The 20,851-nt window shown below is 42.6% G+C and overlaps 2 protein-coding genes across 3 annotated transcripts in view; one reads left to right on the forward strand and one right to left on the reverse strand.

Moving 5' to 3' along the window:
* The first annotated feature begins 1,102 nt into the window (after positions 1 to 1,102).
* On the forward strand, positions 1,103 to 2,809 carry coa6 (cytochrome c oxidase assembly factor 6). Its single transcript, XM_080757805.1, has 2 exons — positions 1,103 to 1,459; positions 2,140 to 2,809. The coding sequence occupies exons 1-2, from the start codon at positions 1,316 to 1,318 to the stop codon at positions 2,236 to 2,238; spliced, it is 243 nt and encodes an 80-aa protein (XP_080613931.1). The 5' UTR covers positions 1,103 to 1,315; the 3' UTR covers positions 2,239 to 2,809.
* Positions 2,810 to 6,090: 3,281 nt separating this feature from the next.
* slc13a4 (solute carrier family 13 member 4) overlaps positions 6,091 to 20,851 on the reverse strand; it is a 30,588-nt gene continuing 15,827 nt past the window's right edge. For both annotated transcript variants that reach the window (XM_080756930.1, XM_080756929.1), the window contains exons 9-16: positions 15,284 to 15,403; positions 13,767 to 13,868; positions 13,137 to 13,238; positions 12,230 to 12,336; positions 9,759 to 9,886; positions 8,653 to 8,814; positions 7,920 to 8,057; positions 6,091 to 6,403 (exon numbers count right to left, since the gene is read on the reverse strand). In XM_080756930.1, coding sequence (XP_080613056.1) covers positions 6,260 to 6,403; positions 7,920 to 8,057; positions 8,653 to 8,814; positions 9,759 to 9,886; positions 12,230 to 12,336; positions 13,137 to 13,238; positions 13,767 to 13,868; positions 15,284 to 15,403 — 1,003 coding nt within the window. In that variant the 3' untranslated portion in view covers positions 6,091 to 6,259. The remainder of the gene's footprint in view (positions 6,404 to 7,919; positions 8,058 to 8,652; positions 8,815 to 9,758; positions 9,887 to 12,229; positions 12,337 to 13,136; positions 13,239 to 13,766; positions 13,869 to 15,283; positions 15,404 to 20,851) is intronic.

Below are 20,851 nucleotides of genomic sequence, written 5' to 3' on the forward strand. Positions count from 1 at the left end.
TTCAACAGGGGGTCCCGGACCCCTAGGAGGTCCTCAGAGTTACTACATTGGGGGGGCCGCCAAATCTTTGACCATATTATCCCTATTCTGAGGGGAACATTATGCAAAAATAGACAATCTAGAAGCTCACAATGCCTCGCAGCATGAGTTGTTGTGAGAGGTTTGGTGTAGAGGAAAAATATCCCAACAAGTGATAGCTTTGGAGGGTTTTTTTAGTAGGCCTAAAAGTGTTAAAACTGTTAAAAAATACACATCGTCTCCATTCAATACTTCCGGTTGTCCCCATTCAATAGAAGTCTATAAAGAGCCGCCATTGGACTGGCCCCATGAAGTGAATGGAGTTTGCGTAACTCTGTCTTACTCGATGGCTCTGGGCTAGGGGTCCTTTTAGACCAAAATACTTAATATTGGCTAACGACACCGTCGTTCTACAGAAGTAGATTAAGGTATAGAACTGCAAATCATGTGCATTCACTGTATCACGATATATAGGCCTACATGATATCTGTGAATATCGTATCACAATAAGGTATTGTATCACGATATATTTATCACCATGTCGCCCACCCTATATTTCAGAGTAAGTCAACGAGGAGCATATTTTGAATTAGGCTAGCATTTTCTAATCAATATGGAGCAATTCTTTTTTTATTTCTTGCCCACCTTCATGGAGTTACATCATGGCAAGATACAACTCAAACCTAAAAAAAAAAGTGGTCTTGTCCTGTAATGTCCCTTGCTTATGGAAACTTGCAGTGATTGATAGTTTTATTGTACCATGTCGCCTAGAGTTTTGAGGAGCTGATGGTCATTTGCAAATGTTCTAATCTTTAGATCACAAAAACTCTTTACCATACCTTAAAAGAGGTTGCATTGGTGGTTTGTTTATTTGATTGTATTTATAGAGCTTAAATCGTTCGGTTAAATACAAAAACACACAGTTTAATAAATAAAATAAATGCATGAATGAAGTTACTGAGATTAAAGTGGTATGGACTAACGGTACTATAGATAAACGGCGCCACCAAGCGGTCATCGTAAGCAAACGCAGTGAGAAGACGTCATCAGCAAGAGACGGTGTGTGTGACGTGTGTGTGTGTTTTGTTGACCTGGCGTGACTTCTAAACATCATTCTCCACACAACAGCAATCAAATCAAATCAAGTGTTATCTGGGAGGTTGTTAACCCGCTGCTTGACTCACAGCACAGTGAGCACACAGTAGTAAAATATAGTGGAATATATAGTAAAACTGACCTGAACCACTGTGACTGCCTGGCAGCTCGATCGCCTGGAAGAAGCTGAGCTGAGAGAGCGATGTCTGCTCCAAACGCATCCGAGAGGAAAGCGTGCTGGACGGCCAGAGACGAGCTGTGGAGGTGCCTGGATGACAACAACGACCAGGCTGCCACCTGCGACCGCTTCCAGAAGGACATGGATGCCAACTGCCCCATGCAGTGGGTAGGTTAGAATTTATTCGACTCCATATAGTTTGTTGTTCTGGGTTGTTGTCACAGTATTACCTAGCCCCTCTCGGGACCCCCTGCACTGGGTCAGCTCATTCTATCGTGCCGACCAAAGTCTTAAAAATGTCAGAAACTTTACTACCATTGGGTTCTGACTCGCGGGGCTAAGTAGCCTATTACCTATTCTGTCACATGTATTCATCTCATATTAATACGACTCCAATTGTCTTGGGGGGTCCGTGGTACCTGTCCTGCAGAATGCCCAGCCGCATATCCGGGCTAATTAACATGATTGATCAGTGGCGGAGACTCCGGGGGTGCGGCTATGGGGACATCTGGGCAGTGGGCACCTCGATGTAACATTGGCTATTTGTCCAAAAATGAACATTTTTATATTTTGAAAATGTTTAAGTAAAATAAACTATAGTAAAGTATGCATGTGTCACAGTACCCTCCACTGCCCTTGGACTTTGACTTGCATTTGTGCATTATTTTGTAGTAGTTTTCTGTGATTTCCTGTCTGCCCTCTTTGCTGTCACCTACCTCGTCTCACCTCCCTGTATTAGTGTAACCCTAGCCACCTGTGTCCTCAGTCTGTCCTGTTAGCCTATCCCAGTGTTGATTGTGTTCAGTTATGTATACTTTCCTATTTTGTCCCCCTGTCTTCTGTGGCAGGTGAGACACTTTGCCAAGAGAAGAGACTTCTTAAAGTACAAGGCGAAAATGGAGAAAGAGGGATTCATGCCTGCAGATGGCCCAAAGGTCTCATCATAGACACTGTGGACAGTGGAGGCTTGTTGTTGCACTTTCTCATGGACGTGGGGGGACGCTGGCTAAATGGCCCGTTTCAAACTGTCAACTGAAGTGGAGAATTCGGTCACACACACGACGGGAGGTGTGTTCTGTCCTACAACGTGCATATGCTACTGTCTGAACGTCATCATCTTCTGCCGATCTGGATTCCAAGCTCACCTGTGGTCACACAGGCTGGGTCTATTTAACCCACTGGTTTTCAACCAGTGGTCCTTGAGGGGGTTCCAGGGCGTATATCTAGTGTGCGGCAGAGCATAGGCATATGGTATCCACTGAGGTGGATATAGCTTTTGATTCCTAAGCTATCAATCATTTGGCTGGGTGGGGACCCCCTGGAACCCCCTCAAGGTCCCCTGGGGTCCCGGAACCACTGTATTACCTAATCCAACTCTGCATAATTTTCAGCCCCTTTACAATTAAATTATGCGACTTGTTTCCAAATCCAGTCTTGTGTAAATTATGATCTTGTTTCTTCAAGTTTATAAGTTGTGTGATTTGCAGTGTGTGTGCCTAAATAAACGGAGTCATTGTTTTTAGCGTCACTTTTATTTTTGTATATTAGTTTTATGACGATAATCCTATCGATTATATGAGTGAGACTTTAAGGTACACAGTATTTATGTATATTACAGTCATTGGAAAACGTGTTGAAAACATAGAGAAGGCACATTATATTACAAGTCTGCATGTATATACAAAGGTTTTTGTAGTCCGACAGAACATACAACCATCAAAAATATGAACCTGCATAGAACGGAATAAATTAAAACAATGGAATATATAGGTTTAAGATTCTGTCTATTTAGCGCCTACCTACATTTCCTACATGATATAAAAACAGAATTACATTTTGAATTTGTGTAAAAATATAAAGCACATCTTATCACCACCAGTAGTCATTCAGCTCTTGTGATTCGACCGTTGATTGGACAAACATCTGTACCCTGTATTATGTTCTCTAGTGAATGCTTTATAGTCTGGCAGCCAACAGGCTTCTTTTGTTTAAAGTGGGAAATTTGGTATATTTTTAATTGGCCTAAAACAGTGTCTATATACATACATTCATGAATCCACTTGCTGACCGGCTGTCGGTGTTGAGCAATTTGTTTTATAGGGGTTTATAATGTGACCCTACCATTAAGATATAAGGCAAGACTTAGGATTCTGAATCCAACTTCCAAGCATTAGTTTTGCACAATAAAGTGCAAAGAGTGTTTCTCGTTCAAAACGAATGCTTGGAATGGATTCAGAATCATGAAAAAACCCTAGTTTGACATGTCACAATGACATTTTGACATTTTTGCCTTATAGATGTTAATGGTATGGTCACATATAAACCCCTATAAAGCAGATTGCTCAGTACCGACATGCTGGTCAGCAAGTGGATTCATGAATGTGTATATAGACAATATTTTAGGCCAAAAAAATTACAACTTTAAAACAAATATCCGGCTCCCGGACTAGTACAGTAGGTGCATTGGAAGTTTCCAAACCATCAGACCACTTCCAAGGTGAGAGGAACAAGAGGCGTTCGTTGAGCCTCAACTAGAAAATGTGCTCTGCGTGCAGTGGTGGAACAAGTACTCGCATTTCTTTTTTTACTTAAGTAAAAGTATCAATACTGCAATGTAGAAATACTCTGTCACAGGACGGAATTCAAAATTTACTTGGGAGTAAAAGTACAAAAGTATTGGTATCAAAATGTACTTAAAGTATAAAAAATAGAAAGTACTCATTAACCAGAATGACCCATTTAAAGTTTTCAAATGTATTAAAATCTTTTGAAGATTTGTAATAGGAAATGTAATAGGGTTGAAGTGGTTAATGTATGTTTTGTAATAATAATCAAAATCTACAAAGTAACTAGTAACTAAAAATGTCTAATAAATGTAATGGACTAAGAGTACAATATTTAGATCCGAGATGTAGTTGGGTAGAAGTAAAAGTATTGGAAATTGTAATTACTACAAATACAAATACCTCAAAACAAAATTCTACTTAAGTAAATGTATTTAGTTACTTTCCACCACTGTCTGCATACACTGTATAGCTTGATTTACACATCCACGCATACAGCAATGTCCCACATTGAAGATAGACTTATAAGCTTGCATCACTGCCAGATAATGGAGCAGAAATGAGGTATTAGTGTAGGCTGAATTTAAACTGTCATCACAACTTTCTGCGATGTCCCTGCTGCTATCGATTATTTTCTTCTTCTTTTACCGCCCTCATTTACAGGTGTTAGCTCTTACATTTATCATGCTAGAGATGAGTGCAACTCAAGAGTAGTTTCGGGCGCTGGCATAGTCTCTCTAACCCACAAATGTTATGTTTATGCCTACCCAATTCAAAAGAACAGTAAAGTAATTCATCCCAGGAAAGTAAACTACAATCTTAAAATCTGCCATTATGTGCCAAATGTTCTGCTAATTCATGATTATAAAAGCAAAAGGAGAATATTCAAAATCCTCAGAGCATTTTGTCTATTAAACTTCAGAATCCCCGGCCCGCCACCAGCTACTTAAAACACACATTTCTGAATTACAGACTAGCATGGCAAAATTCAAGAGATGTAAGCATCTTAGAGAGAGCAAAGTGTCAAATGTACCAAAATGCTCTTTTGGTGCATTGTAAAAATTGTAAAAAACTAATATTCCATTGTATTGCACACAGTACTTTACTTGCTCTCACAGCGTACCGTAAGTATTGTGTCCAGGATACTGTAGTGTAGAGAGAAACCAAACTGTAGAAAATGCATCACAACAAGGGCATCATTCACAGCATTGAAGTCAATGCATGATCATCAAGAGTCCATTCCACACAACTCACTGTGTTAATTTCTACAAATGTAGAAGGGATGAGAGGGTAAACCCAAACCGGGTTTTTCGCAAAATAAAAAGGCAAGATCGATTTAAAATTTTGCTTCTAGTTTTTGTTAAAGATATTTTTGGATAGTGTACTTACTGTACACTGTACAGTAAGCCGACAGGAAAATGGGGGGAGAGAGTTGGGGGGGGGGGGGGGGGGGGGGCTGGTGACACGCAACAAAGGTCGTTTGCGTCACACTGTCAGGCTGGATTAGCAGCCTAGGTGCCCAGACCGCTAGGCCGGCCCGGGCATAATGGTTCTAGTTTTAACTCTATGCAGCGCTGCCTTCTCTAAACATCCTTGAGACTGTGGTGCACACAACTTTAGTCAGGGAAAAGAACCCAGTCCCCTTCTGTTTTATAGCCGTACAGAAACACCCCAACAAAGAGGCCAACACCAGCAGCGTTACTTACGTTAAATCTTGACGTGAAAAAATGGACACGTAAAGGGTCTCTAGAATTAAGATAACAGTCTGGCTTTGCTGTGTCATGACTCATGACTTTTACTGCGATGTTTCTTTCTAAGAAAAAATGTCTGATCCACACAAATTATATACAAATTTGAAAACACTGATTGGGTCGGTGCTTATTATTATTATCTTATTGTATTCTGACAATTATTTAGCTTAATTATCATTGCAGAATCTTCGATTATTGAAACTTTTTCTAGTAACCAAAATCATGCTTTGTTGTACGTATAGGAGGATAGGCACTTATAAGCTTCCAGGTTCAGCCTATTCCTTTTGATCACCTCTAACAATGTAACAGTTTTCTTTGTGAAGATGATCACATAAACTAAAACTAAACTAAAACATTGTCAGATCTGCTTACCCTCCACGAAGTGTGTTGCATTGGAATCAATAGGCAATAAAGTAATGCGACCAATCAAAAACAATGCTAATTCCTACCATATACAGTGCAGAGATCGCTCTAACGAGGGGGCTTACTTCCGAACGATCGTTCAAATCCACTTCTCGAGGCAGCATTTTTTTTAGGTCCGAGTTCTGTTTTCGGGCATCAAGACAATTCCCACATGGTCTCTCTTTCGATCTCTGCCTCCCATCCATGTTGTATCTCTGCCTGTGGTGTGCTGCCCCAACCATCGGCGGTCATTATAAGCCCCCGGGACCGGTAATGTTGCTGGGCACTGCCCACGCCGGGTACTCGGTGAGGTTGAACAGGGGTATGCCCCACGTCGTTATCGCTAACATGACCACTGCCACGCCGATCAGGTTCACCCCGAAACCCGCCTTCACCTGGAGGGAAGGTCAAAGACAGCAAAGCGATGAATAGAATGCAAGACGATGGACGCTCGCGATCAAATGGTGAGTCTTTTTGATCGCGAATTTCCGTTCTACGTGTTTTAGGATAATTTATCTCATTATCAACCGTTGAGATGCACTGTTGGTTAAAAAATTTTATTGCAAAGGCTGTAACCACACTGTGATGCCTTTTAGAGCAGTGGTTTTCAACCAGTGGTCCTTGACTGGGTTCCAGGTGGTCCCCAGCTAACTATTTGTGTTGGTAACCAAATGGATCCTTTAACTCTTGAGAGCGTAAAATGAATGATTTTACACTCTCAAGGGTTAAGTTCAGTCAGATAACTCATATAATATTTTATCTTGGCATTCGGCACTGCAAAAATTTTCTCCCTACTCGGCACAATTAAACACTATCATTAAACATTAAGAGCAGGGAGATAGATATACAATAACAACCATCCATGGGGACCAGAAATAACGGAGCCCATCGGTGGTGCTGGGGTGGCGGTGGGAGCCAACATCACATAACAACCACTGGACTAACTCCGCAAGCTACTTATCATTTATTGTTAAACATCTGCATTCCTTCATTTGCAAGAAGTATACACAATTAGAGAATGTACAATAATTGTCATTTCTTTTCTATACATGTTATGGATCCATTTGGTTTCATGGGTCATTTACGCTCTCAAGAAATGGCAGTCTATTCCTAGTCAGCTTCCCCTGCTGGACCAGTGGCTACTGTGAGGAACTTACAAAGTGCGGCCCATCTGTGTAAAGCGCTTTGTTCAAAAGCGCTATATAAATGCACCATTTATGTATATAACACATACTGTATCATCACAAATTGTGAATACGGTATAATTTATGTACTTAGATTTTCTATTTGATTTGAAATCAAATAGAACAACACATCAAATGTGTACATCAAATACATAGTCATCTAGGATCATGAGTGAACTAAGAGCATATCGCCTAACAGTAGAATATCCATACATTGAAACTATAAACACTACAGAATGCCAGATCAATATTGACCTGGCATATGTCTACATAACGTGCTATCTAAATGACATTATTTTGCATACATACAGTACGCCTGCAAGGCCGTCGAGGCTACGGCAAGTGCTACGGGCTAAGGGGAAGTCTGAAGAGGTGAGTTTTCAGACTGCTCCCATTCAGATTATGGGAGTGAGTCTGCCGTTCTGATTGCAATGGGGCGTTCATTCCATAGTTTGGAATGAACTCGGGAACACTCGGGTTAAAAAAACAAAACTTATTTTGGCATTCTCTTGTCCTAAACCCTGTGTGTGATTTCTGGGCAAGAAAACAGTTATTATATAACTGACCTTTGACACAGTGCACCCACAAGGTCTGTGACTCTGCAGGGGTCAGAACTGTGTGTGTCTGTGTGTGTGTGTGTGTGTGCATGCGTGAGTTGAGTGCGTGCGTGAGATGAGTGCGTGAGTTGAGTGCGTGCATGCGTGCGTGCGTGTGTCCGCGTGCGTACCATGTCGCTGATCTGCACGTGGCCGTAACTGAACACTATGGCGTTGGGCGGGTTCCCCACTGGAAGCATGACCCCAAATGACACGCACATGGTGGCTGGAATCAGCGTGTAGAGAGGGTTCATGAGCAGTGTCTCCGACTGGAGGAGGAGAGGAAGGAATAGAAGGAAAGTTGCATTAAGAGACAAGTGCCGATTAAAAACCATGACGGAAAATAATATTCGTCGACTGCCTTTTTTTCACTGACGAAAATGAAATAAAAAACTAATTGAAAACTAAGCTACAATGACTAAATATGCTGAGAATTTCATCAACAAAAAGTAGATGTTAGGGAGGGACTAGTGGAGAAGTGATCGTTGGGTTGGTTGCGCTCAACCAAGTGGGGACGTAATCAACCAATTGCAATACCATCAAGGCCTACCAAAAATGCATTGTTTTGTCACCAAAATCAAGTTGTAGAACTGTTGTTATGCTTGGTTGCGCTCTGGCAGATCTGAGGTTAGGGTTAAGCTTACATTTTGTTTTCAATTATTACAGTACATTTTATAACAGGCGGAAGGCAATTGACATTTTTACATTTGGAAAATAACATTGAAAAACTATTGTAAACATGACGTCATGGGCCGCTATGCTCAATAACAGGCTAAAGGTTATTGATACCGGGTACTCAATAAGCTTGTTATCGTATTTTTTCCCTTTTTTCGGGTAGCTGGTTTCAAGCTCCATCCTACTTACCAGCGCAGACAGTATGGGCAGGAACACGGTGAGTGTGGCCGGGTTGGAAGCGAACTCCGTCACGGCCGAGACCAGCAGGCACGCCAGCAGCGTCACGGCCCAGGGAGGGAGACCGCTCATCGGCTCCAACTGCCTGCCGATCCACACCGACAGACCTGACACCTGTAGGAGAGCGCACACACACACACACACACACACACACACACACACACACACACACACACACACACACACAGTCAGCAATGCTCAATATTGTTACACTGCACCTACCAACTCATTCAATGCCAGGGTAAATCAGTATTTAACTCACCCAGTGCCCTCGCTCCCACCAGTACGGGCATCAGTTTACCTTACAACCATAGACATAAAAAGGTAGACGCCTCGTTCGGCTCTGGGTGTCTCTGTATCTCAAGTGACGGCAAGCATTCCGCATTGGTGCAGACCGCGGCCATTTTGCCAGCAAGGTGCTAACTAGATGCAACTTCCCATAGCCCATTCATCCAAACAGAAAAGTCCTATCTAATTGTATTAAACAACGTCAAACTCGTCAAAATTGCAGCTGTACGAAAAGCTTGAATTATCCTCTTTCTATCTGCAAAGTGTTTGTTTCATAAAAATCCACTGTAGACATGTTATGTATGATTTTATTCCTAAGGGTTTGGAAGCGCTCGTTGAATATCATGGCCCATGCGTACCACCTGTTTTGAATTTGCACATAATGCAGGAGGCAGCAAGAGGTTGCTTTACTGATAACGAGTGTTTTCAAACTCTGATACTGCATCTGCAAGGAATTTACAGGAAGTAAATATCTATGGTGGATTTTTATGAAACAAACACTTTGCAGATAGAAAGAGGATAATTCAAGATGTTTGTACAGCTGCAATGTCGGTGAGTCTACATAAGGTCAATAAAGGAAAGGGACGCGAGTCACGAGACTGGATGCCGGATGCGCTGTGGCGCTCATGTCTGGCGCACTCCGCCCTCACGCGGAGTGAGGCTCCAATGAATTGCAGCAGCGAATGAACTATCTCCCAGACATTACCTTGCAACCTGCAGCCAGTACATAGCCTCCTCCCACCAGTATATGACTATCACCCAGACAGTACCTTGCAACCTGCAGCCAGTGCGTAGCCTCCTCCCACCAGTATGACTATCTCCCAGGGCATCAGTTTCTGGAAGTCCTTCCAGGTGATCATCGGTGCCAGAGGGTCTGCTTCCGGATCTTCATCTGATGCTGAAAAAAAATACTATTGTCAAACAGATATAAAATACAGTGACACCGCTCTATTGTCAAACAGATATAAAATACAGTGACACCGCTCTATTGTCAGCAGATATAAATTACAGTGACACCGCTCTATTGTCAAACAGATATTCAGAAACTTGGGGATTGGTTACTTGAGACAAAGATTACCAGAATCTCCAATGTTGATCGGTCTCCTGGGATAGGAGACCGGGATTGCCACACGGGGTCACCGAAGGACAACATGATCTAGGGCAGTGGTTCCCAAAGTGGGGTCTGGGGACCCCTAGCGGTCCTTGAGAGGACCAAATGGACCCTTATGAGTCTGTGACTCAGCGAGGAACTAATGTAAAGTAACTCTTGGAGTTAAATGAACTTTGATTTTACAATATACATTGGGGACCCCAGAGATAGAAATGCCATTAAATGGGAGTCCGTATAATTCAGGTCAAACCTGGGGCCCTTGAAATGAAAATGGTTGAAAATCACTGCTAGAGCCGTACAAATCTTCTCTTATGGGGTCCTTGGCATATATTTTCAAATGGGGGTCCGCAGGCTAATGAGTATCATTTTGGGGGTCCTTGACATGAAACAGTTTGGGAACCCCTGGTCTAAGGACTGAAGGCCTTATCACTGCAGCCAGGCTGATATTGAGAAACTGATATTGATATTGAGCCCCGTTGTACAACAACGGGGCTGGCAGATTGCACTCAATTAAGTTGTGACTGAGATTTTATGAATATTTGATTGGCAGGAAGAATAATGTTAAAGGGAAGTTCCATTTCGTATGGGACTATTTGTTTTTGTAAAAGGTTTGTTGTATCAAAGGTCTATGTTGAAATACATCTCAATCCAATAGACATAATCACTATTGTTACAATAATTGTTAATATAATAAGTGTTTTCTTTTGTTTGTCATTTCCTTGTTTTTTGTATGTCATGTGATTTATTTTGTTTGAATTGAAACGAATGAAAGCATTAAAATAAATTCTCATCAAGCTTCTAGATATATTTTCTTTTAAGGTATATTTTTTGGCGTTTTTGATACAGTAATTAGACAGGAAAGGGGGAGAGAGATGGGGGGGAAGACATGCGGCAAAGGCCGACGGGCTCGGGACTCGAACCCGCAACACGCTGTCAGGGTGGATTACCAGCCTATTTCAATAATCAAATTCACTTAACCCCAAATGTCCTCTAAATCATGACAGTTTTCTGAAAAACCTATATGTTTCTATTGTCAGTGGTTCTCAAACTATTTCATGTCAAGGACCCCAAACATTATATGAAATTGGCCGCCGACCCCCATCTGAAAATATGTTGTTCCAGGGACCCCCACCCAGAAGCAAGATTCAAAAACTTTCAATCTGAAAAAATATATGTTTTTGAGTTTTCAAAAATAGCATATCTACAATTTCGTAGCACCAGCACGCAGCACGCACATTATTAACTTTATGCGGAATGGAATGAAAATGAATCGAGTTGTAGTTTCTATGCACGGCCAGTGGGGGTCAGTATTGGATTTGTTAACCATTATACTGTGTAGTGTAGTCCATTTACCCATTTAGTAAGGCATACATTACAGTGTTTTTTAACCAGTGGTCCTTGAGGGGGGTTCCAGGTATGGACCCTTATTAAATCCCTCTTTTGCTTTCAAGAGTTAAATTACAATTACAAATTAATTCACATGAAGTCTACACTATTAGAGAATGTAGAGTTATTTTGATCAACGTTTGCCTGTTATCTCTCCTAATGGTAACAATATCAATAGACGGCATTTAATTGTGGACAAAAAGTTTTGGGTCTGAGAGGCTAAATCTCATTGAACACACACACTTTAAAACCAAACATTTTAAAACCTTCTGCACCTGTTGCAAAACAACACAAGACCTGTGTTGTTTTTCTGCTGCTGCCTTTCTTTTTTTTCCTTCTTTTCTCCACATACATCATCATGAACCTGACCACTTTTGAACCTGTGAACTTTCTCCACACAGGGCATAATCCTCTTCAGTAGTGTGTATGCCGCTAATAGTTCACAAAAACCTCACTTTGTTGTGAAAAGCAGTGGCGGAAAAAGTACTCAAGTCAACAGTATAGAAATATTGTATAGTAAATGTCCGGAATTAAAAATGTACTGCAATGCATTGGAACGGGCCTGATTCAATTTGATTATTTTCTATATATATATATTACTGCACAACATAACCAGTTACCACCCTGACCAGATATCTGCTGATATGTTCTGGTTTAACCACCTGAACGGCGAACGGCCAGCATGCCTATTCTGGAGGGAACATTTGCCAGAAATACAGTTGTTATACAACTTGTTATTCTGACCTTGGTTTTTAGAGCTGCAGGAAGAGGAAAATGGCCGCTTGGCGGGGATGAGGAAGAGGAGGAATCCCAGGAGGACAGAGACGGTGGCGTCGGTCCTGTAACCTTTCCTAGAGACGACAAACAGAGTCAGCATGGACGCAGTGTTGATTTCGTCGACTAAAACTAAAAAACACATTTTGTTGTCTGTGAAAAAAAGATTCACAGACGAAAATTTAAACGAAGCTACGATGGCTAAATATATTGACAATTCCGTCAACTAAAAACTAGACTAAAATGTTAAGGAGGGACTAGTGGACAAGAGATCCAGTAGAACTAAAATCATCAAAGTCATTTTATGCTTGGTTGCACTCTGAAAATAGCAGTTCTACAAGCTAACAACACGAGGCATGTTCATCTGCTATTGTCAGGAGTCCAACCAAGTGTAAAATCTGCCATTATCGAGGTCCGCCAAAACACATTTCAGATGACAAAAAAATGACCAAAACGAAATAAAGATTTGCTGTCAAAATCAACACTAGCACGGAGACAAAGAACACTCTACCGCTGCATGAGTGTTTTCTGCTTGTTTGTACCATTTTAGGTTTTTCATTGTATTCTGCATAAATCCCTCTATAGTCTTGTTTTCGACTCTTTACCACCCAAAAAAACCATACATTTTTATTCCTTTTGTGACCGGGGAGAATGCCCAATATGACGCTGATCATGCTCACAATTTTTCTTTTTAACCATTTCCCTCCAGTTAAGCGCTTATCCTCAAACAAGGGATCACGAGGATTTGTCCGTTCGCCGTCATTTTGATCCCAAAACAGCTCGTTATTTTTTGGTTATACCGAAACCGGTGTGTGTTGTGGTGGTGGTGGCCGTTAGGACATGACGACGACGCATGTCAGTCAGATACTGTACGCACTTCTCAAAGAGTGACGTCCATCCCGGGACAAAACCCGGCTCTCTGGTGAACCACAGCAGCGTCATCAGGATGAAGAAAACACCCGTCACCACCTCGGGATAGCTGCAAGAGACGGGGGAACAAAACATATGTATTAAATGTGTACAGGAGGTGCACACATAAAACGCTCACATACACATTATCGCATTCTGCCTGGTGACATGTGCATGTACTGTATGCATGCGCACTACTGTATGTAGAGTCGCTGCTTCTTCGCCTGGAAAGGAGCCAGCAGGTGGTTCGGGCATCTGGTTAGGATGCCTCTCGGGCGTCTCCCTAGGGAGGTCCTCGAGGCACGTACGTCCCACTGGGAGGAGACCCCGGGGAAGACCAAGGCACAGTTGGAGGAAACACATCGACTCGCTGGCCTTGGAACGTCTCGGGATCCCCCATGGGAGGAAGTCACTAATGTTGCCCTGGAGATGGAAGTCTGGAGCTCTCTGGTGGAGCTGTTGCCCCCGCGACCCGACTACGGATAAGCGGTGGAAGGATGGATGGATGGATGAGGATGTTTGTGTTGTTTTATTGTTTTCGTTTTTACATCAGAGTACTTTACGTGTTTAATCCAGTCCACCTCATCTTATTCCTTACCTTATGGGTCCCAGTTTCACGTATTCTTCGTGGATCCTTTTCTCCGACAGCATCTCTCTTTTGGTCTTGCGCTTTTTGCTCAGAGAGCAGGTCTCCTTGAAACTGGAACACAGAGATCACCAAGTAAACGGTAAACGGTGCATTTATACTGTATATTGCATTCATGCATGAAGTGCATTTATAGCACTTTTATCCAAAAGCGCTTTACATAGATACATGTGCATTACATTCACCCATTCACACACACACATTCATTCATACACAGATGGCGGAGGGAGTCACCATGCAAGGCACCAACCTGCACATCAGGACCAAGTAGGGGATCAGTGTCTTGCTCAAGGACACTTCGAGGGGTTCAGTGTCTTGCTCAAGGACACTTTGAGGGGTTCAGTGTCTTGCTCAACGACACTTCGACACTGAACTCTGGGGGAGGCCCGGGATCAAACTGGGAACCTCACTGAATTTTACTCCAAGATCTGCTATTTGTTATACATTAGAAAACTTGAAATGGGACATTCTGCATAATGAGTACTTATATACATACTTCTAAGTTTGGTACTTTAGTTTAGGGTACATTTCGATGCCAATACTTTTGTACTTCAAAGTAAAAAATCAAGTATTTTTTTTAATTCCAGACTTTCACTTTTCACTTTAAAAAATCACACCTGTGTGAAGTGAGGGGAGCTCTTACCATCTTACAACATCAATTACAACATAATGTTTGTTTAAGCAACGGGTGCTAATGTTTGTTTTAGTCCTCAACACAAACATTACATTCTCTTTATTGTCTACTATGGCGTTTTCTAAAAGCATTGTTGAAAAACAAACATTAAAGCTGTATATACAGCTAGCGCCCCTAAAACAAAATCACACCTGTGTGAAGTGAGGGGTACTCTTATCATCTTAAATCATCATGACGTAACATGTCGATTTGCTCGTCCACATATGACGTAAATCCTCCATTCATTGTATAATGTTTGTGTAAGACTAAAATCTACACTAATAGCTGGATATACTGTAGGAGGGGGCTAGCGCCCCTCAGAAATATACTTTTTCCACCACGGCCGCAAAGTGAGCCACAGGCTTTGGAAGGACACAGCGTGGTTCTGTTTGTCAACAGCATGGTGGCGCTATACAAGGTGACAGCGATGGCGTGCTCTGCTCAGTGCTGCTAAACAGCAATTATTATAATAACCTACGACGAGGATGGAACAGCCAGACACACTCTCACACCTTCCTGCTGAATCCCCCTGAGTCCTGACGCACGTTGTGTTTCTGTTTTACAGTGCACACACTCATGCACAGATGTGTAAGCACACGCGCACACACACACACACACGCACACGCACACCTGTGCTCGCGTTGAAGCACACCATGCGACTGCATGCACAGCAGCACACAAACATACAGTGCACGCCACGCTCGAGCGCGCACACACACAGTCACGCACGCACGCACACGCACACACACACACACACACACACACACACACGCACACACACACACACATGACTCACTTGCATCCGAGGAACAGGAAATGTAGCCAGAGCCAGGTGAGCACCAGCATGATGATTGCGATGGGGAAGCTGAAGATGAACCAGGTTCCAAAGTTGATCACCTTGGCTTCTGGATAACGACTGAGGAGACACAGAGACAGTGTTGTAGGCAGTCAGAGACAGAGCCATGAAAGGAGAGAGTTGCGCCATTGAGGGGTCTAGAAATACATTGTTTTCACCGAGGGCACCGCAAATATCAGCAATTTTAGGCATGTGTGCAACATGACAACTGTTTTAACGAATTGCAACTGACAACTAAAGTCTCTGTAATGTTTACGTTGTTGCGACCGATCGAAGGTCGCAGTTAACTATGGAATCGTGCATTTCCCGTCAGTGTGTGTTGGTTGGTTGGTCAGGGTGAGAGAGCTTTTAAATCTGTCTGCTTTGTAGCACTTTGAGATTTGTTTCAAATGTAAAGTGCGTTATAAATAAAATGTATTATTATTATTATTATTATCATGTGACGTCATCAGGGATGGAGCATGTGACATCATCAGGGATAGGGATCCCTGATGTCATCAATATTAAGCCCATATATGGAGATCTCTGATGTCATCAATATTAAGCCCAGGCATATATATCAAAAAAACATGCACATTTTAAACAAGATTCAATTATGTTTTTGTCTCAGTAATTTCATGAAAAAAATCTAAGGAAAATCTAAGAAATCCCATAAATTAGAAAACGAACATTGTTTACAGCAACTTAAAACAAATTTACTTATCTAAACAAACTTTAGGGAAGTAGTGAAAATAGACGATCTACAAGCTCACAACGTGGCGCGAAGTGACACGTTGTGAGCTTGTAGATCTGCTATTTTCACCATCAGTTTGGGTCCCGGGGAGCCATCAAATGTCTCTTTTGGGTCACGGGCTAAAGAGTCTGTGGAACCACGTACTGCTCTCTAGCTGATAAGAGCTGCTGAACCAAGAGGAATAGATTGTAGGGCTTTTGGACTGTCTGCCTGCTTAATGACCAGGATAAGAAAGTGCTTTACTGTCCCTGGGTGCCAAGGTCACACACTGCCGAGGTCACACACCTTTTAGCCTCTCACAACCTCTGGTCAGCGACCAGGGTCAACTCCAGTTGCATTTCCACTGCAGCTGCAGTCACATGCAGCTTCCATTTTGCACTTCACTGAAGTCGGCAGAGTTAAGGCAGCACTGTGCAGAACTCTCAATGAAGGTCTGTAGTTTAAATACGCTCAAAGGGACATTTCAGCGCTGGAAGAAACCCCAGTCACTCAATGTCAATAGTATTTGTAGTAGGTAACAGTAGCACAATTTGAAATTTGCACCCTATGGCCAGAAAAATAATGTAGTCTTTGTGTTTGAATAGGGTTTGACTGGATTGCTGGATTACTACAATGACCATAATGCTTTCTGGGCCGTCTTACTGAGACAAAATGTAGTCGAGAAAGAAGTGAGACCAGTGTCTGTGACATCACAGTTTTGGTCTCAAAGCACGTGAAACAGTATATCAAATACATGATGATGATACAGCCAGGGGTAACAGAAAAGAGGGCGATTCTAAAAAAATAATAATCCTGACCTACGTTTTCTGTAAAAACTTCAAATATTTATATAGCAGCATCACATTAATATTTTTTATTTTCTGTACATCCTGTACAGAAACCCAAAAAAGGGGTTCTCGTACAGAAGGGTTAAAACACCCAAAGGGGCTCCCGTCCTGAATGGGTTAAGGAGGGGAACAAAGTTTTAGGTCGTCAACCTTTCAACCCCTGCACAAAAGAAGTCGGCTCTCTCTTGCATCATTTGAATCATTAAGGCCTGAGGGGCGATAAAGTGTATTTTTGGCAGCCTGTTTCTGACAGCACAGCATGTGGCAGGATGGACTTTTGCCTTAGTAGGGAAAAGGTGACTCTCAGAAATGCCGACCACTGGCATCTTGAAAGAAAATACGAATATCTCCAATACGAGCAGTTCTTTCTTTTGTGTGTGTGTGTGCGTGCGTGCAGGTGTGTACTTTACTACTTTTGGCTGACTCTGTGTACCGGTAGTTGCACTTGCACACCTCCCTATATATATAGGCCCATGGCAATATCTGAATATCTGAATGTGTTGTTCAATGGCAACAATTATAACAAACATGAGCATCGTGCCTGTCACAGACATGCGCAGAGCAAGTTCAGTCGGGAAACTCAGTGCAGTTGCTGCTGGCCGTTCATTGGACCGCCTCAGCATCACATTCTCATTCACATGATTCACTTCATCCAATCCAGGGCTTAAAGCGGGGGAAAAAAACCCAAGACTGAATTTTTTTTTTTTGCAAATCTGCATTGATCTCATTAAAGGCCCCTATGAAATCCTCAGGACTGAAATCCGTCCCCAGGACTGAGAACTTTAAGCTTCATATCCAATCACACACTCATTCCTTCTTCATGCCGGCTATTTAAACTAGAAGTTTGCACTGCTCCTGCTTGCTTGCTTGTTGATGCACACCGATACTGCTGCGCTGCTGTCTGCTTAAACTTTTGCTGCTCACCCTAGATCTCCACCCCAGCTATAGCCTATACCACCTGTCGTTTTGGATCTGCTGTTTAAGGTAGGGGGGATTCGGAGTCCCTATGGTTGGGACTGATGTGCTTGATCAGAGTACCTAAAAGCATATCCAATTCATCGCCAAACCATAATAAATATATTGCTCATTTTATATGCAATAAATACATTTTCAATCCATTCCTGAGTTGTCCTGACTGAAACTTGCTTAGTTCCTTTCTTAACTTTCAAGCATTTACAGAACATGAAGGAACCACATATCAACATATTGTACACAGACCAAAAGTCTTGAGAGACGCTGGAGAGTGAAAATGGACCTGTACTCCAGTAGTCTGCGTATATCCATGATTTTTACTCTCTCTCTCTCTCTCTCTCTCTCTCTCTCTCTCTCTCCCAGCTCCATGTCAGCCCTCTCTCTTCTCACCACACTGTCCCAGGTTAAAGGTTAAGTGGCGTGCTCATTCCTTGTCCATTCGCAGAGACTGCCAGGAGGGGATGTTCTCTCTCCAACCCGGTGACTCTCACGGTAAACACGGTGAAATAGCACAGATTGGCAAATCCGTACATATTACACTGAAATCCTCCACTTAGACCGTGACGGAGGGGCGCCGTCTTCGCATCATTCGACGCGGCATCTCGCGCGCTTTAACGCACTCGGTGGCGTCTCTCATGGCTCATGTTCGGTAGGGGCGACTCAGCCCTGTCCGAGTTGTAACCCAATAGCACAGCATCGTAAATAATGTCAAACCGATCTCACCCAAACAAGGAGAAATAACACGGATTGGCATTTCCGTAAATAATATACTAGTTAAAAGCCACACCTCCGTCGCTGTGCAAACAGTAGTTGTGTAATATGTGCGGATATTTGGGTTTTCTAGGCGTGTATGTACGGAATTGCCAATCCGTGCTATTTCATCAGGTTTGGGTGAGATCAGGCTGCTCTCTCTTTCTCTTTCTCAGTGCGACCCGTTGTGAGCTTGTAGATCTACAGTACTATTTTAAGAGTGCGGCACCCGAGTGCAACTAAACACATGACTTGTCTTTTAGTTATACTGGATCTTTTCTCCGCCAGTCCCTCCCTAGCATTTTGGTCTAGTTTGTATCAGCCAGAATTTGTCAATATATTTATTTAGTCCTATAGTTGGACCATAATTTTCCAAAAAGAATATTATGACATGAGAAATGAGACTTTAAACTAGTGACTGGAAGCAGGAAGTATTCATGACCATGTTTATTAAGGTAATACAGTCTAGGTGAAGTTGGGCCCAAATACATGGACCTCTATGGAGCTATGGGGTTTTTTGGGCCCAATGACAGCGCCACAACAGGCCATTATATGAACTTTCAGGAAGTCAGGGTTTCCTACTGGCTTCACACAAATCCAGCCTCACTGCCCCCCTGGCTGTGACTCACCATGCTGCCACATGCAGTTTATCATTATGGTTCCAGTGTGACCAACACACGTACGTCGTACGGTAAGCTCAAGCCACCGTTATGTTTTTCATGACACACTAGCACACATGACACTACTGTAGACACTACTGTACACACATTTTTGTCAAGGCAGCATTATTGTAGGGTCACAATTATGGGTAAAACCACAGGACAGGTCAGTCTTGAAGGTATGATGCCAAAGATGCATGATTTACACCTTTTATGTGTGCGCGTGCGTGTGTGTGTGTGTGTGTATGTGTATACTCTATATGAGCTGGGCGCTTTGCTTTTATTTCAGGTGTGCGTGACACGACACAACAACCTGCTTTATTCTTTATTTGTGCTGAAGGAGGAATAAATCAGCTTGCAGGGGATTGCAGGAGCTGACCCGTGGTTAAAAGGGATTTAAGTTCATTAAAGCTGGGCCGATGCCTGAGTCCAGTGCATTTTGCCAACTTCCGGTCCAGGACATTGTCACTCTTGACCATGCTCTTCGTCAATAGAAGCCTATGTAGAAGAGTGAACGAAGTTGTCGTAACTCTATCGTATTTCAATGGTTTTGGTGAAGGCTAAATCTACTAGCTCACCTCACAACGCATCACAACGCAAAGCCGTGAACGCTACGAGCTTGTAGGCTACAGTAGATTGGCTATTTTTGACATACAGTAGAGATTTGGTGTAGAGCTAAACTATTTGGATTGGCAGTGGGAAATCGCCTTTGGGGTGGGGTTTAGCGAAGAGCTAATTCACCGTCTGCTAATTTCCACGTAACCGTCTGGGCACCCGACTGGTAATCCAGTCGCAGTGTGCCACTGGTTCGACTCCCGAGCCCGACACGGCCTTTACTGCATGTCTTCCCCCATCTCTCTCCCGTTTCCTGTCAGCCTACTGTCTGTCCCTTCAAAAAAAACAATAAAAGGCGTAAGCCGCAAAAAAATATATAAAAAAAAAAAAGAATAAAAAAATGTTCCTCACCCTTCCATTACCGATGACGCAGTTTGAGAAGCCATTAAAGATGACACGCTCGTATGTGTGCCGTAAACGCACACACAGGGAGGTGCCGTGCACACAGCCACACACCCACAAGGAGCAGGGTTTGATTCCCTGCTTTCAGGTCAGTCTGAATTCAATAGTATATCCATTTGAATTACAATTATAAGAACTTATCTCTGCCGTAATGGCATTGTAATGCCTGATTTAAACTTAGCTGCATGTACAACACGTTGTGACGTGTTGTGAGCTTGTAGAACTGCTATTTTCGGAACGAGACACAAGCATAAAACGGCTTAGTTCCACTCGATCTCTTCTCCACTAGTCCCTCTCTAACGTTAGTCTAGCTTTTATTTGTGGACGAAATTGTCAGTATATTCATTTAGTTATAGTTTTAGTTGTGCGAGCGTGTGTGTGCTAAAGACTTATTTTTTCTCGTTGGCTTTTAGTGAAAGCTGCGGTAGCCCTACCTTCCCCTCACTGGAAGCAAATGTTTGATATAGTTGTGCCTTTTTATATTGCCTGCAGATGTCTGTTTACAACTGTTTGCTTCTTGCTTAGCTTTCTAATGCCATATGTTTTTAAT

Source organism: Protomyctophum bolini (genome assembly GCF_963924005.1).
Source record: "Protomyctophum bolini genome assembly, chromosome: 23".
NCBI classification, from domain to species: domain Eukaryota; kingdom Metazoa; phylum Chordata; class Actinopteri; order Myctophiformes; family Myctophidae; genus Protomyctophum; species Protomyctophum bolini.

What these genes read in the sequence shown, in the direction of transcription:
- coa6 (XM_080757805.1), top strand. Translation starts at nt 1,316, where the DNA reads ATGTCTGCTCCAAACGCATCCGAGAGGAAAGCGTGCTGGACGGCCAGA. An exon ending in CCAACTGCCCCATGCAGTGG is followed by an intron (nt 1,460 to 2,139) that starts GTAGGTTAGAAT and finishes CTTCTGTGGCAG; the next exon opens with GTGAGACACTTTGCCAAGAG.